This window comes from Phyllostomus hastatus, unplaced genomic scaffold (assembly GCF_019186645.2).
Source record: "Phyllostomus hastatus isolate PE091 unplaced genomic scaffold, TTU_PhHast_1.1 phas_contig_40, whole genome shotgun sequence".
NCBI lineage: Eukaryota > Metazoa > Chordata > Mammalia > Chiroptera > Phyllostomidae > Phyllostomus > Phyllostomus hastatus.
Window position 1 is genome coordinate 78,820,311 of NW_025333872.1, and position 18,020 is coordinate 78,838,330.

The following is an 18,020-nucleotide window of genomic DNA, read 5'->3' on the forward strand; positions in this document are numbered from 1 at the left end:
TGGAGCTGGGGTTAGCTTTACTAAAAAGTATGTATAAAGTAATAATTAGGAAAGAAATGAGCAAAAGAAGACAATTATTTAATCAAATGCTGGTAACTTCAGACTGTGATCTAAGAAAAACTGTGTCTAGAGGATGAATTTGTAAAAATACTCTGTACAGAAATGATAAAAAATTGAGAAACTGCCAGAAAATTATAAAAGGACAAAGGAGAGTGAAAGATAGTTTCTTATGAGAGAAAACAAGGATGACCCTTGAACTAAAGTAAGTAAAGAAATCCAGTGGTAACATGTAAGAATCAAAGCATTAAACTATGGGAGAGATCACAGAGCACTCGGTAGTAACTGGACCTTATGAAAAACTTATCCCCTCACACATCTGTATGTTCTAATCCATGAACTTGGAAAATATCAAATTTTGATACCGAAAATCAGATCAGGAAATAAAACACAGCTAAGTCACAGGAGGCCGGTCCAAGTTGGCTCAAGTCCCATAATTCCTGTGCACTGTAGCTGGGACTCATCGGAGAAAGGAATTAGCTTTATGCTTCTGGTAACCCTTGCCTGAGAGTAGCGCTGTGCAACGTATTCTAATTTCCCAAGCCAAATAAAAAGGCAGACATTTTTTTTTACCTCAGAATTAAACTTTTTATATGACCCTAAGGCTAAGCCTAAATAATCTCCTTCACATGTGGCAGAGCAACCAAAATGCAGACAGTTGTGTGTGTGTGTGTGTGTGTGTGTGTGTGTGCACGCAGATGCTATACTTGTAATGACTTCTGCTTTTAACCTTGGTCGTTTTTTGATAGCTCAGTTTTATTTTTAAGAAGAAAGTTAAACACTGATCACCGTGTGGGTATGTGTACAAAGGAGTAGAGAGGCTCTCAGAAGGACACCGCCTGCCCACCGTCCTTCAATTTCTTTGCTGTGCTTCCCATTCTCTGGAACCAGACTGTATCGACTGCTACTGGCATTTTTCCTGGAGATTATTTACAGTGTGCATGATCAATGACTTCATACTGCTCTATGCTATCACGCAGTTTGAAATTTTAATCATATTTTTCAGGATGAAACAGAGAACATGGGGAGGCAGAACCATGGACCATAGTATTTCTCCACCATTCAAAAGCTACAATATAAAAAATTCCAAAGATCTTTCCAGATCTAAAATGCTACATACAGTTCTGCATGTGTAGATGAACTAACATGTGAGGAGTGGTTAGCATCTTGTAGGAACTATAATTAAAACAGACTGTGCATTATAATATCACAGATGTAAGATATTACCAACACGTGATTCCAGGACTATCAGATAAGGAATTAGAATATTCTGATTTGTGGCACCTTGGGTTTGGAGATTTGAAACATAAGTTATCTTAGATATTACAGTCCAGGCATATTTTCTCAGTGTTTAATTTATACAAGTCTTTGTCTTATGCAACATTGGTTTCTGCTCATCTTTTAATATAAGTAAAAAAATTGATGGAACAAAATGCCTAAAACATACCCCAAAAAGGTTTAAGAAGTAAGTTAAAGTAAAAAGAACAGATTGCTCATTTAATTTAATTTATTTTTCTTGGTCACTGCCATAAGGAAACAAAGCCATTTTGCTTTTCTGAAGTGAACTGCATTTTGCAATGTACTGTCAATCATTAATGCTCATTGATTCAACATTTTGTTTAGTGTTTTGTAATTGTTTAAATAATCCTCTAGAAATGCTATGCTGATTACCAAAATGTTACCAAACCGCGGTAATAATAGGTTAAATAGAGGGAATTAATGACGTGACAATAATGTGTGTACCTCTCCGCATTCTGGGTAAACTGTATGTGTCACCACAATTTTGACGGCCAGCCTCCAAGATGGCCCGCTGGTATTCTTTCCATCCAACATTTGCAGCCTGTATAGTGCCTTCCCCCATGGCATCTGGGTTGGTCTGTGTGGCCAAGAGCATATTACTGAAGTGATGGTACACCATTTCCAAGATTAGGTTATAAAAGACACGTTGGCTTCTATCTTGCTTTCGTCTCTTGGTTGGATGCCTCCTCCCAAGAGGCATGTCAGTGAGCTTAGAAGTGGGTCCTGCAGATGACTGTAGTAGCCCCAGCCTTTCAACCTGTAGCGATACAACCTGACTACACTCTCAGGAGAGGCCCTGAGCCAGAAGCACCTGCCTAAGCCATCACCAGACTCCTGACCCTCAGAAACTCTGTGAGGTATTGTTGGTTGTATCCAGCTGTTAAGCTTTGGGGTAATTTGCTACACAGCAACAGACTGCTAATACAATAAAGATTTAAAGATGAGAGAAACTCAGAGAGATTAATCACTAAAAAAAAAAAGCAAATTAAACAGGAAGAAAAAAATAGGGCCCCTCCATTCCCAATAACGTTATAAATGACTCCTGCTTTAATAATCTTAAAGAAGTGTTCTTTGTAATAGGTCAATTTTATTTTTATAAAGAAAATTACAGACCCAATGAGAAGACTAAAAACTTAGACTTTGAGTAGCAAATGAAAATCATAGCAACAGCTTTTTTTTTTAAGACAAATGCTTAGTTAAGGTCATTATAAATACATGACAAGGAGTCATAGTAGTAAATAGCTTTAACAGAAATGCAATTCAGGTGCGTGTTGCTGTTTTATACACTGTTTCTGGGGAGAGAACATCCCAGCTTTTTAGTCCTGCACATTCTTCGTTTGGACTGCCATCGTCTTTTTGATTGCGTAGGCGAAGGAGCTATCAGTTCTGGATCATCCCCTTGTGAATAAATCAAAGTGTCATCTGGAGGCAGACCTACCGTGAAAAAGGAGGAGAGTGGCTAAGAGAAAACTGAAGAATACAAAGGGGTTAGACCTCCTTCTTTGTAAGCCCTGAAAAGGAACCTGGATTATATCAGAAATTCGGTGGGCAAGTAGTGAAGCCTTGTTATCCGGAGATGCCATGAGCCTACGTGTATTTCAAACAGATGACTTCACCCTTCGCTGGGAGAAGACCGGGTAAGGGCAAGAACAGAACTGGAGAAACCAGTAACCCATAATTACAGCTGCCCCAGTGAGGGAGGCTGAGCTTGCGCCCAGAGGCTGGCGGTGGATATGAAGATGGGTGGGCAGCTGGGAGCTCTATTTTCAAAGCAGAAACAACAGGACGTCCTGATGAAGCTGGGATGCAAGGGTCTCACAAGTGAGAGGCATTCTGTTGGAACTAAATGAACAGACCAGGATTTATCAAGGAATACTTGCCCTTTTATCTGTTTTGATGATGCAAAGGAGTGATAAAAAAAGAATTAGTACTTTTTTTTTTAAAGGGGAGGAATGGCACATTTAAGAAACAAAGAATTGGTAACTAGTATTTCTTATGGTTTTGAAATCTTTGCAGGTTTTGGCATGGCATTGTCCCAAGTTGGGAAAAGAGAGAGAAAGAGTGGATACATGTTCCAGTTGACGGAAGGCATTTTTCTAACCTGCCTGCACTGATCATTTAACACCAGAGTGAATACATCACACCCACACTGACGTCAGGAGTCAAGTCCCTGGGCAACGAAAGCACTTTTTTCCACATAGACTCGGGGCCTGAAAGTACAGCTCTGATTCTCTCACCGTCCACTGATCTCACAGCCCCAATCACAAAACTGTTGGACCGATGCGCACAGTTATTTCTGAGCGCGCTGCACCACTACGACTGACTTTGGTTCGAAACACGAGATTCTTCATGGTCTGGTCTGCCCTCTCCTTTGCGATTCTGCCAAACATACAATGTTCACCAGCCACACCAAATTCCCCACAACACCCTACCTTACTCTGCTCTTGTGTGCCTTTACAGTTTTGGTGCCCTCCCCCCCAGGTATTTTTTGGAACCAAAGAGCCCTTGTTCCTCCATGTGTGCGTCCATTTAATGACTACTAGCCTGTACTGTGTTAGCAACTAATGTACACTGATGCTGTGATGTTCTGTAGGGTGTGCATGGTCTCCACCAAAGGAAGTGGGCATTGACAATCTTGAAAAAGCGTTCTTTGTAATAGCTCAATTTTATCTTTATACAGAAAATTACAGACCCAACGAGAAGACTGACAACAGTTTCTGGGCAACAGTCTAGTCTTTGAAGAGAAAAAATGAACTCCTAAGATCTCATGAAGGGGCAGAACCCCTCTGGATTCCCTTTCAGCTTTTCTGCCTATAGTCTGGGCTTTGAACACTTGGGGTGCCCCGTTGAATGGTGGGTGCTTAAGATGGCCTATGCCATAACGAAGTTCTGAGGGGCCCACAAGGAGGTGTCCACTTAACGAACTTCCAAGTAGTGACTGGTCAGCTGTATCTTGTAAGCCACATCATTTAGATTAGTGCCCCTTTAGTGCTTGTTTTCCTTTTGTTACTGCTTGGCCTTTGGACAAGCCCTCTAGCCTGTGTTCACCTTTGTCACAGCACCATAGGAAAAACGTCCTACGTCTACTCATGGGTCCTTCTAGTAGGAAGACAACAGATAAATGGCATTTGCAATGGGCAAGTCTATGACAACTTCTTTAGTAGAGCTTTGTAAAATATGGCTGTTACAAGGTTTCCAAGAGGTACCTTGTAGACAGGTCTCTAGGTATAGTGAAATGATATGTGGTGTTTTCCTGCTTGCCTCAAAATTAGTATTAAGGCCATCATCTAAGTATGTTGCAGTTTTAATTATATGACTGCCGGGAAAGTGTACGTACTTGCATTTCATTATACTGTGGGAGAAGCCTAAATGCTTTGAATAAATTAGTGTCTGATGAACACCAGTAAAAAGTGGTGAGGTTCTCAGAGTGGAATCACAACAAGCCAGGGTAATTAAGTGGTCTTGTGGTTACCCAAACCTCTCTGCTTTGGGGCTGAGACATTCCAACTTTTCCGTGAAAAACAGTACGTTTCTCCACTGGTGAGAAAACCACCAGACTTAAAAGACTTCTGCTTTGGGGCTACTCAAGCATCTCAAGCTCATGACTGACTAGAGAAGCCTTGGAATTGAGGAAGTCCAGCCCAGCCTCGTCCTGAGAAAGCCTCCAGCCCGCCAGCCCACTGTGTCTTGCTGGCGCTGGAGCAGAGTGAAGGAACCACGAGCCTGTGAGCTGTTGTCACTGGGGACCGTGTCTTATAGAGCCTTTCCATCTCCAGTGCCTGGCAAATAGAAATGCTTTTGACCTGAAATAATCAGGGACTGGTGGGGCTTACATAAACCATGGGATCAGGGTATGACCCATAGGCATCTGAATGAGGACAGACAGCCTGAACTTGAAATCACCTTGGTACACTTACACTATACTCAGGGGCTCAGTGAGACAGATGGCTTTTAATGAAGAAGTAGTAGCCCATGGCAAGTGGTGGCTACATACCTTAATATGGTGTAAGACCCTACCTCACCCCACCCCCTGCGAAAGAAAGAAAGAAAGAAAGAAAGAAAGAAAGAAAGAAAGAAAGAAAGAAGGAAGGAAGGAAGAAAGGAAGGAAGGAAAGAAGGAAGGAAGGAAAGAAAGGAAAGGAAAGGAAAGGAAGAAAGAAAGAAAGGAAAAGGAAAAGAAAGAAAGGAAAGGAAAGGAAAGGAAAAGAGAAAAGAAATCATTTTCTGACTTTTCTATTGTGGGGAATGAAGTTAAAAAGAGTTAAGGTACAAAAAGTACAGGAGGGTGATTAACCAATTTCAAGAAGCTTTGAAAACTTTCAAATAACTCATCCTAACCACCACAAAGCAGAGCCAACAGGATGGCTGCCTTGAGTCAGGTTATTGTAAGTGTTGTTCTAACTTCATCATGGTGAAAGGAAAACTGTATATTTTTTGCCTCAAATTATAAACTATTTGTCTTGAAAAATATTAACTCCTCTCTTCTCCTCACCTCCAAATTATATAGCAAGAGCCCTTAAAATGTAAGCCATCTAAGCAGCACTTAAAATGTGACTCAGAAACTGTTTACCTGAGAAAAGACACACAGCTGTGTTCTGTGGACGGAAAACTGAATTATCTTCCCACAGCCACCATCCCCAGTATTTCTCTGCCCACTCACTGCTGTGCATGTAAGCTGCCTCAGTTTCTCTATAATACTTATGTCCATCTGCATACCAATACACACCTTATACAATTATACAGGGCCCTGCCATCTGCCCTATCTCATTGTTTTAACAACTGTGTATATGAGTACGACAGAGAGACGTTCTAACGACAAGGATTCTAGGGTGACACTGGGGCCTCCTCCTTGCTTACCACTTACCAGCTGTGTGTCTGTAAGTATTTTATTTAACCTCTGTGCCTCAATTTAATCATTTGTAAAATGAGACAATAGTACTATCCGCTCCACAGGCTCATGGATAGGATCCTTGACATAGTGCCTGGCATCAAGAAAGAGCTCAAGAATTATTAGCTCAGTACTGTCCTCCATAATTGCCATTCTCATTTTAGCGCTGAACAGAGACACAGGCCCAGAGAGGCTGAATGACTCGCCTGTGGTGACTCAGCCCTTTGTCAGGTGCCTGAACCCACGTGGTCTGACCACACAGGGCTCTGTCTGCTAAGATAACTCACCTACTGCCTTTAGGAAATGCTCTAAGGAACAGTGTTGTGGGAAGAAGGGACTGTAAGGTCATTATAAAGTTTGCAAGTTACAGATGACTGCTTCTAAGGAGAGACGGAAGAAATTCGATGGGGACTGCCCCAGTATTTCCTCTTTACTGACGCTTCACCTGCTGGAACTGTGCACGGCCACAGCATTCATTCAACACAGAGCTTCTGGGTGCCAGCTCCAGGCTGGAAACAGAAGCTGACAGGCACCGGGGCAGGGCAGCAGAGGGCAGAAATGCGCAGGAGGCCCTGCTCTCACAGACACTTCCTGAATGTGGGACACCACCCACCAATATATGCCAATGTGCTCAGGTATATGAATGTTTTATATAAATGAGTGAGGCAAACGTCATACAGCAAAAGTGATGTGCTTTCCTTACAGCCACGCCTTAGTAAATAAATCTATGTGCTTTTAACCATGTTTTTGAATACTGTTGTTGGTGCTTGATAGCAAGTAGGGTTTTAAAGTAAATGTACTGGAGTTTACCCAGCAAAGAGTCTGCATCTCCCACTTCGCTTGGGCGTGTTTATGATGATCCCCGGCTACTGCTCAGCTCCTGGCATCTGAGGCATGCTTCCTTTCAGCTGCAATTACCTCCAGAGGCAGCTAACAATGCAAAAACTTCCATCTCATTATTTTATAGTCACACCTCTGTTTCTACACAACATAGAATTTCCTGGCTGGATTACCCAAGTTTGTTGGAAGTGCCTTTGAATACTTTTGAGATTAAATCCACATATCAAAGGTGAAGATTTACCACTTAATGGTTTTTTTTCTGGCCAAGGTGTGCCAGGACCTACCTGGAATTCTGTGAACAGGAGTTTAAGAAATACATTGCTGTGAGATTTTTGTGTATAGCTTCCTAAAATACCTGTTTTCAAGATGCCATTATTGATTTTTATATGCCAGACCCATTGTTAGAAAACCAGTCCTAATATCTTATGTCATCTCTTGTGTGAATGTCTTCCTTTCCTTTCCCTTCCCTTTTGGAAATTAGCTTTTTGAGGTCAGGGACTTGATTTTCTCCACATCTGGCTATTTCTCAAGTGTCTTGATTAGTAGTAATACATATCATAGTAACTGTGGAAAAGTAAATTCATATGTAGGTTGGAGTCTCTACTACTTGCTAACTTGCTTTAGAAGGAAAACGATGAAAGAAAGGACAGAGTCAAAGACAAACCACCTGGAACCACTAAGGTATTGCAAAGAATAGCTGTTGGGAACTCCAAGTTCAATCAGTAGGTATTTATTAAATATCAACATACATCATCCAGTTTATTTTTCAAATCATTTTCACAACTAGCACTTCTTTTTACCCTCACAGGGGTAATGTGATTCTTTCATTAATATCACCACCACTTGAAATTTTTAAAGAAATAATCCATAAGATAAAAGTGTGAGCAAAAATGAATAGAAAAAGTAAGAGTCTAAAAATGATTCCTTAGTAAGAATTTGGAAGAAATTATCCAGTTGAGACTTGGAAGTAATTAACAGCACTGACTTGCGCACACTGTTGACTGGGGCTTTGAGGCAAATGAGGCTGACAGTGTGAACTCAGACTTTCCAGGCGACAAGATGAAGATGGAAGAGCACAGTCAAAACACTGTCAAAGGTGAAATATTTTCCAATAGGTTAACTCTGCAGTGGCAACTAGATGCTCTGATGTTTTGAGGGTGACCAGGACTAGCCTCAGACCTCTTCAGGGCTGAATTATGCCTTGATAAAGTTGTACAACTAAATGCAATAAAATGAAGAGGGCTTCCATCTAGGCCTTGCTGAAGATCAACTCTTGAAGTACTTTCTTGCCACAAAGATGTAAAAAAAACACCCCCCAAACCACTTGTTAGGATAAAAGCAATGTAACAATGGACAGGCCACCCATGAAGAAGAGTCAAAGATACTGACAACAGTGGAACTTACACAGGAACAACTACAAGAATCAATCAATTAAGACATATCCTTTGCTCATGCACATTCAAGCCCACAGAGACTCCAAGGACTGTGTTGACTCAGAAAGTGGAAAATAGCACATAGGACAGCAGGTCTACCTTAGAAAACCACAGTTTAACATTGTGGTCTTTGATAATTATTTGTGGTTTGATTCAGTACTGAGAAGAGAGGAGCCGCAGACCACACGGTGACTTGTTGAGGCTGACAGTGACCTTGAATCAGTCTGCCTGCAGCTATGAAGCTCCTTACTCCTACCTACTTGGTGATACCGCCTTCAAAAATATTGTCCTTTCCCTGGTATTTTGCTATTTTTTTTGTTAGGTTTTTGTTTGCTGATATGCAGTTTTATAAGAAAAAAATGTACATGTAAAAAAAGAATATTAACTACCTGGTAATTTATGGGTAGAATATTATTAAAGCAGGACTTAGCTTTATTTTCTTGCTAATATTTTAAATGAAAAGGCATGAATTTATATTGAACTATAATCATTTCACACAATGAGGATGAAGAGCAGCCTATCTGTGACTATTAATTAAATTTATGTTTTCTAAAAGGTTTTGAAGTATTTGTTCACAGTAAGGCATTTATGTGGACACATCATTTCTTTTCCATGCATATCTTTTCCACAGGCAGAGTGAGTGCGATGTGACAGGTGTGGGTACACACATACACACACACCCTGTAGCAACTCTCGTCAGTCTCAGTTTAAAGGACCTCTTTTATAGGAAGCCTAGCCTAACCCCTAAATTAGATCAATTGCCTTGTCCTGTGCTTCTAAATGAGCTTGGTTTCCTCAGTTCTCACATTTATACTTTCATGCAATCACTCGTCTGAGACTGAAGGCTCCGTGAAGAAAGGAGCCTCATTTTTGTTCACCTCGATGCCTAGAACAGCTCCTGAAAGTAGGAATGAATGACATCAAATGAATGAATGAATGAATAAAAAGTGCTCAAAGCAAGATTGTTTAAAAATTATATTGTGTCAAGTACATTTTAACTTTTGAAAACTCAAAATGGATGCATGGGGGTGTTAGGGTAATTCTTCTTCATTGAATCTGATCCCCTCAAACACCTCGTTCCCCTGTGCTGTTTGCTGCTGAACTGCATGTGATGTTATACACTTTGAACTTAAAAACTGTGAGCCAATTTTTAAAATAACAAAGTAGAGCATTTAGTAGATAGTTTAGTGGCCCTTTTATAACATATATATTTTTATCTAAAATGGAGGAGGAGGGCTGGCCTGGAATGACACGGGCAGTTAGCTGTAAGTATGAAAAACCGCCCTTGTCGGAACAACAGTGAGGGTTGTGCAGTGAACATGCCCACTATAGAAGCTGAGGAAAAGAAGCCAAATTGAAAGAGTTTTTAATGGCCAAAGCTGGAAAAATCTGAGCAGAAAATATAATTGTATTGAATGATAACTCAAAGTAAATGTTTATAAGTTCTTATTGACACATTTAAACAATCAAATAAATAAGTAAGTGGGGGAGAAGTGGACAGCTCTTCTTTGCAATAGTATTCCAATTAATATGGAGAAGAAAAGAGGGAAATAAAAAAATCACCATTAATCATAATAGTTATGTAGTATCCATTGGTGGATACTAAAATTAGTGAGTATAAGTTTGAGGAGAAACAGGATATTTGCATGATCTCAAAGTATCTTCCCACAAGATATTAATCAATCACAAAGTGGAAAGTATTAACCCTACAGAGAGAAACCCTCTGGACACCACCTCAACCACGTGGTCAAGACTAATGTCACCAGCAAAAGACATATTAATATCATAAATGCTTTCGCATGCTGCACTGAGAAAGACAATATAGTATGTATGGTATTCTTTTTTCAAGATTTTATTTATTTATTTTCAGAGAGAGGAGAAGGGAGGGAGAAAGAGGAGAAAAACATCAATGTGAGAGAGACACATCCATCAGTTACCTCTCTCATGTGTGCTGACTCAGGACTGAACCCGGAACCCAGGCATGTGCCCTGGCCGGGAATCAAACCGGCAACCTTTCTTTTGCCTTGTGGGATGCTGCCCAACCAACTGGGACACACCAGTCAGGGTGTGTATACGATATTCCTGTGCAAAAGTAATAACCTCACTAATCATGAGGAAACAGCAAATGAACCCAAATTGAGGAATATTCTAAGGAAGAGTTGATCAGGATGCTTTACAAGTGTCAAGGACCTAAAAGCAAAAAAAGGCTAAGGGACTGTCACAGATTGGAGGAGAAGAAGGAGACGTGACAATTAATGTCGTGTGGGGTCCGGGAGTGGGTCCTGGAACAGAACGGGGGCACTGGTTGAAAAACGGGTGAAATTCCAGCAAGGTCTACAGTTTAGTAAACACATTATGCCAACATTAATTTGCTATTTTTGAACCTGGTAGAATGGTTACACAGGAGGTGAAAATTGGGGGAAACTAGATGAGGGAGTTATAGAAACTCTACACTTTTTCTGCAACTTTTCTGTAATATTCAAATTAGTTCAAAATACAAAGTTTAAAAAATAATCAAAAAGCTTAACTAGTTCCACTAGAATCATTTGTGTGTGTATGAAGTATGTCCTGGAATAACATGTCAGTAAAATAAAATACCCGATGCTGCTGTGTTTATGTCAAAGAGGAGACACTTCAACAAATACCCTCATCATGTTTATTATAGTATATTAGTTCTAATAAGCATGAGTGTATTAGTAATATTTAGATTGTATTCTAAAGCTCCAAAACTAAGTTAGGTTCAATTGTTTATAGACATAAAAAACTCTATATTTTTCCCTCTTTGAGGATTTTGGAAAGATTTGGGTGATTTTGTTCAAGAGTCAACTATCTTTATACACCCAACATAAGAACACCTAAATACAAAAAGTAAATATTAAGAGATGAAGGGAGAAATGAACAGCAATATAATAACAGTAGGGGACTTTAATACCCCACTTACATGAATGGATTTATCATCCAGACAGAAAATCAATAAAGAAACATCAGCCTTCAAATCCCATATGATCTCACTTATAAGAGGAATCTAATGAACAAAATAAACCAAAGAGCAAAACGGAAGCAGAGGCACAGAAACAAGGAACAGACTGACAGCTGTGAGAGGGGAGGGAGGAGGAGGAGACTGGTCGAAAGAAGGAGAAGGGACTAGTCAAGGAACGTGTGAAGAACCATGCACACGGACAGCAGTGTGGGGACTGATGCAGGGCAGGCTGGGTGGACGGGGGCAAGGGGCAAAAATCGGGACAACTTTAAGCATAAATAACAAAATATTTAAATAAAAAAAGGATACAAGTGACACTCCTCAGGGTGCAAAGCAGAATGTTCACTCTGCTGCTTACTGATTAGAGTGACTAAATCACATAGCCACATAACAACAAACATACAAGTGAGAATTTGAGCAACTTGTCAGAAAATATGGTCTTGGTTTACACAGCTGGCACTTGGCAAAGCTTGTGAAACCTCTAACATTTGTGAGAAAGTATGCAGGGAATAGGTTAACTCCACCTTCTCAGTTTGCCAAAGTTTACCTGTGAACTAGGCTAAATCATCAGACAGGAAAACAGCCTGGCCTTGCCTTTACCTGCCTCTTAATTTATCTAATATCATGGCCTTGGCTTTCACCAATGACTGCTGTATGTTGTACCCATTTGAAGAAAATGCACAGTATTTTTTGCAGAAGAAGGAAGGAAGGAAGGAAAGAAGGGAGGGAAAAAGGAAGAAAGGAAGGAAGGAAGGAGACACACACACACACACAACAACTTTAAACAACACATTAGACACACGGATTTAATAACTGTGTACAGAACAGGCCATTTAAAAGCAGCAGAATGTATCTTCTTCTTAAGTGCACACATACCATTCTCCAGATAGATCATATGTTAAGCCATAAAATGAGTCTCAGTAAATTCAAGAAGACTGAAATCATTATCAAGAATCTTTTCCAACTACAATAGTACAAAACTAGAAATAAATTACAAGAAGAAAACTGAACAAATAAAAAATACGGTATGTGGAAACTAAATAACATACTACTGAAAACCAATGGGTCAATGAATAAATCAAGGGAAAAAAATACCTTAAGACAAATGGAAATGGATGTGAAACATGCCAAAATCTATGAGATGCAGCAAAAGCAGCTGTAAGACAGAAATTTATAGTGACACAGAACAAGAAAAATCTCAGATAAGCAATTTAACTTTATACCTAAAGGAACATGAAAAAGGACAAACAAAGCCTAAAGTTAGTAGCAAAAAGAAATAAAGATCAGAGCAGAAATAAATGAAATAGAGTCTAAAAAGACAATAAAAAAGATCAATGATACTAAGAGCTGGTTCTTTGAAAAGATAAACAAAATTAACAAACCTTTAATTAGTCTCACTAAAACAGAGAAAGAAGTCTCAAATGAATACAATCAGAAATAAAATAGGGTTACAAGTGATCCCAAAGAATACTATGAACCACTATACACCAACAAATAGGACAAACTAGAAGAAACGGATACATTCCTAGAAACATACAATTTTCTAAGATCAAATCATGAAGAAACAGAAAATCTGAATAGCCCAATTACTAGTAGATTGAATTAGTAATCAAAAAAACAAACTCCCAACAACAAAAGTCCAGGACCAGACTGTCTCACTGGTGAATTTTACCAAACATTCAAAAAAGATTTAATACCTAACCTTCTCAAACTCTGCCAAAAAACTGAAGAGGAGGGAATGCTTCCAAACTCATTTTATGAGGGCAGCATTACCCTAGTACCAAAACCAGACAAGCAAATCACAAAGAAAGACCGTTACAGGCCAACATCCCTGATGAACGCATATGCAAAAATCTTCAACAAAATATTAGCAACCAAATTCAACAATACATTAAAAGGATCATACACTATGGCCACGTGGGATTTATTCCAAGGATAAGAGGATGGTTCAAAATCTATAAACCAATCAATATGACATACCATGTTAACAAAACGAAGGACTAAAATCATACTATTATTTCAATAGATGCAGAATAAGTATTTGACAAAATTCAACATTCATTTATGATTAAAACTCACAACGAAGTAGGTACAGAAGGAACATATCTCAGTATAACACAGCTTAAATATGAGAAGTCCCCAGCTAACATCACACTCAGTAGTGAAAAACTGAAAGCTTTTCCTCTAATGTCAGGAACAAGACAAGGATGCCTACTCTGGAGACTTTCATTCAACATAGTATTGAGAATCCTAGCCAGAACAATTTGACAAAAAAAGAAATAATAGTCATCCAAATTGGAAAGGAAGAAGTAAAACTTATTTGTGAACAACATGATTTTATTAATAGAAAACGCTAAAGACTCCACCAAAAAAATTATTAGAACCAAAAAATGAATACAGTTACAGGGTACAAAATTAATATTTCAAATCTGTTGTATTTTTATATGCTAGCAATGAATTAGCAGAAAGAGAAATTAAGAAAACAATCCATTTACAATTGGATCAAAAAGAATAAAGTACCTATAGGTAAATTTTTAACCGAGGAGAGGAAAGACCTGTACACGGAAAATTGTAAGACATTGAAGAAAGAAATTAAAGAAGACACAAATAAATGGAAAGATATTCCATGCTCATGGACTGAAAGAATTAATATTGTTTAAATGTCCATATTACCCAAAGCAAGCTACAGATTCAATGCAATACCTATCAAAATCACAATGGTATTTTCTACAGAAATAGAACAATCCTAAAATATGTATGGAACCACAAAAGATCCCAAATAGCCAAAGGAATCTTGAGAAAAAAGAACAAAGCTTGAGGTATCATGTGGCCTGATTTCAAACTACATTACAAAGCTATAGTAATCAAAACAGTATGGTATTGGCATAAAAATACACATATTTGTAGATCAATGGAAATGAATGGAGGGACTAGAATATACACTGGGGAAAAGATAGTTTTTTCAATCAATGATATTGAGAAAATTGCAGTCACATGGGAAAGAATGAAACTGGATCACTGTCTTATGCCATACACAAAAATTAACTCAGAATGGATTAAAGACTTGTATGTAAGACCAGAAACAAAACTCCTAGAAAGAAAAACACAAGGTAAACTCCTTGACATCAATCAATCTTGGTGATAGTTTTGTGGGGGTCTGACACTAAAGGCACGGGAAACAAAAGCAAAAGTAAACAAGCGGGACCACATCAAACTAAAACACTTAGCACAACAAAGGAAACAACTAACAAAGTGAAAAGGCAACCTAAATGGTAGGAAATATTTGCAAATCAAATATTCGGTAAAGGATTAATATCCAAAATATATAAAGAACTCATACAACTCAATAACAAAAGAAAAACAAAAAAGAAATATAATAAAAAATGGGCAGATGATCTGAATAGACAATTTTCCAAAGAGGACATACAAATGACCACCTGGCACATGAAAAGATGTTCAACATCACTAAACATCATAGAAATGCAAACCCGAACCACAATGAGATATCACCTCATATTTGTTATTATCAAAAAGACAAGAAAAAACAAGTGTTGGTGAGGATGTGGAGAACATGGAATCCTTGTGTATGCTTAGTGGGAATGTACATTGGTGCAGACACTATGGAAAACAGTACAAAAGTTCTTCAAAAAATTAAAAACAGAGATATCATACGATCTAGTAATTCCAAATCGAAGTATTTATTTGAAGAAAGCAAAACACTAATTAGAAAAGATTCATGTGCCCCTATGTACATAGCAGAATTATTTACAATAGCCAAGATAGGTAAAAAACCTAAGTGTCCATCAATGAATGAATGGATAAAGATGCAGGGTGTGTGTGTGTCTGGTAACAAAGAATGAAATCTTGCCATTTGTGACAACATGGATGGAAGTTTGAAGGTATTATGCTAGTGAAAGACAGATATCGTGTGCTTTCACTTGTGTGTGGAATTTTAAAAAAGCAAAACAAAAAACAAACAAAACAAAACCAGACTCATAGAGAAAACAGATTGGTGCTTGCCAAAGGAAGGATTGGTGAAATGGATGAGTAGGATGGAGGTACAAACTTCTAGTTACAAAATAAGTCATGGGGATGTAATGTCCAGTATGGGGACTATAATCAATTACATTGTATGAACTCTGGATGGTAATAGATGGTGACAGATAGACTTATGGTGGAGATCATTTCTCAATGTATACAGATGTGGAATCATCATGTTGTACACTCACAGAATATTCTATGTCAATAAAAAGGGTACGTTCCAAGAAAAACAAAACAAAACTTTTTCTCTATACCAGAAATGCAAAAGAAAAAAATAAATCAGGTGAATGAAACATTCTGGTTCACTGGATTCCAACTGGTAGAGTTTAAACTTAACAGCAAAATCAAAAACAGTGCCGTTACCTTATGTCACGGATCAGTCACAAGTTTTATTTTCAAGAGAAATCAAAGGACACATATCTGTACACGGTCGTACGTGAAAGGGGAAAAACGACGTGCCCAGAAGAGGGGACCTTTCTTTAAAAACGCCGCTTCTTTCTAGACCCGGTTCCTTCGGATCAGAACCTTTCTTTCAGGGATTTTGGTTTTGTGAAGCGCAGACACCACCTCCAGCTCCGGGGAGTCCCCTGCTTAAGTGCAACAGGTCTAGGTGTCCGAAGCGGGGTGGCAAGAGGCGGCGACGCGCGGACCCAAGCCTTGCGCGGGGTTATTACGAGCCTCGGCGACCGCCGTCAAACTTCCTCCTCACCGACTGCAACCCGCAAGGGAAAGTGTGAAACCGGCGCGGTGCAAACTTGACTCAAAACCAAGCGCTCGAGTGGCCGCAGTGAGTTTCCGCCCGCGGCTCTCGGCGCAGCAAGCGCCGCGCGGGCGGGACGGAGTCTGCTCGGCTACCTCCCTGTCCTGCAGCTGGCGGCGCCCCCGGGACGGCCCACTTACCTGCGCGCCCCGACGGCGCGGCCGCCGCCAGGAGCAGCAGTGGCGGCAGCAGCAGTGGGAGGGCCGGACGGCCGGGCGCTGGGGCCCTTCCGGCCGCCGCCCTCGCAGCCCTCGCTGGGGGTCGGGAGCCCCACATGGGCGGCGGAGCCGGGTCACATCTCCACGGAAGGCCAGCAGCGTCCGACGCCCCGAAGGCCCCGGGCGCCGGCGGCTCCCCTCTGCGCCTAGGTCCCGCAGCTCCGGCTGCGCGAGGCGCTCCTACACGCCCGGCGCCCGGGGAGGCGGTGCCAGGTCCGCGCCCCACCCTCGTCCCTTTGGAGTCCCGAGCTGGACGCCAGGGAGAGGGGAGGGTCCCGGCGATAACTAGTCCCTAGCCACTCCTTGTTTCAGTTCTGACCGTGTGAGTTTCAACCAATGAGGCCACTACCAGGGGCAAAACCTCACTGCAGTAAAGAGAGAGGAGAAACACCGCAAATCACTAAAAACTGACTCTGGTAACCAGGCCTCATGGCCACCTCCCGAAAATTTTTGAAATGTCAGAGTTCGGTGCTGGAAGAAGAATGAAATGGGCTATTTATTTCTCAACACACTGCCAGGCACTCTGCCATACATTGATTGTATTTGATTACATTTAATCCTCGCCACCTGCAATTAGGTATTGTCCTATTTTACAGATGAGAAAAGGGAGACTCAGAAAGTGAGGTGTCACCCTGAATGCAGTCTCCCAAGCCTGGAGCAGCGGCGTAGAGACTTCCAAACAGGCTTGATTATCGGTCTCATGCTCTTCATAATGGGAGGGCGGGGGTTGCAATTAAGAAACATGTGGAAATGGTATAAGGAAAATCTGAGAGGCAGTCTTGGCTCTAGGCCTTGAAAGGAGTTATAAAAGTTGGGCGCAGCCCTAAAATAGAATAAACGATTTACTTCAGATGTGTTACGTCTCTTTCCCTCATGAATACCTGTTCACAAATGTACAGATAATGCGAAACGACCCTAAAATTCGCTCATCTACCTTTATCTTAGAAAAAAGAATCTTCAATAGCTGAAAAAAATTATTTTATTTTTTTGATGGGAGGGAGTGAGAGGATGGTCAGGATTTTCAGAGTCCTCTAAAAGGCTTGGAAACAGAGGACGAATCCAGGCTAAGACTGTCTCTTTGACTGGACTTGGCTTTGTGATGCAGAACCTAGGACTCCGCAAACTCCATTTCTTGTGGCCAGGTCCTTTAGGTTCCACCAGTAGTAGGCGCTAGAGGAACACTCAAAGCTGGAGGAGGAGCTCAGGGTCTTTCAGTTTCCTATTTCTGTTGTCAGCGTAGCGCCCCAGGGTCGATGCTGTGGCGGGAGCTGCTGCTGGTTTCCTGCTTCTTCCTCAACGCCCAGCAATTGCCTTGTTGCTCAGCATTAGCCTTGTTCCTCAAGGACACCAGCAGCGAGCTGGCCATTCCCCATCCCAGAGGTCTGAGTTGCAGTGTCCTGGCTTCTTCTTCCGAGATGTAACCCCCACGTCTTCCCCTTGTTTCTTCAGCCCTAGGACTGCTTCCTGTAGTTTGCCTCAGTCTCAGAATCCCCTTTTCATTGTG

At 40.5% G+C, this 18,020-nt stretch overlaps 1 protein-coding gene across 1 annotated transcript in view; it reads right to left on the minus strand.

Moving 5' to 3' along the window:
• Positions 1-16,730, minus strand: part of IL20RA (interleukin 20 receptor subunit alpha) — a 30,525-nt gene extending 13,795 nt beyond the window's left edge. The window contains exon 1 of the mRNA XM_045843427.1: positions 16,439-16,730. Within this exon, the coding sequence (XP_045699383.1) occupies positions 16,439-16,574 (136 nt within the window). The 5' untranslated portion in view covers positions 16,575-16,730. The remainder of the gene's footprint in view (positions 1-16,438) is intronic.
• Between the last annotated feature and the right edge of the window lie 1,290 nt (positions 16,731-18,020).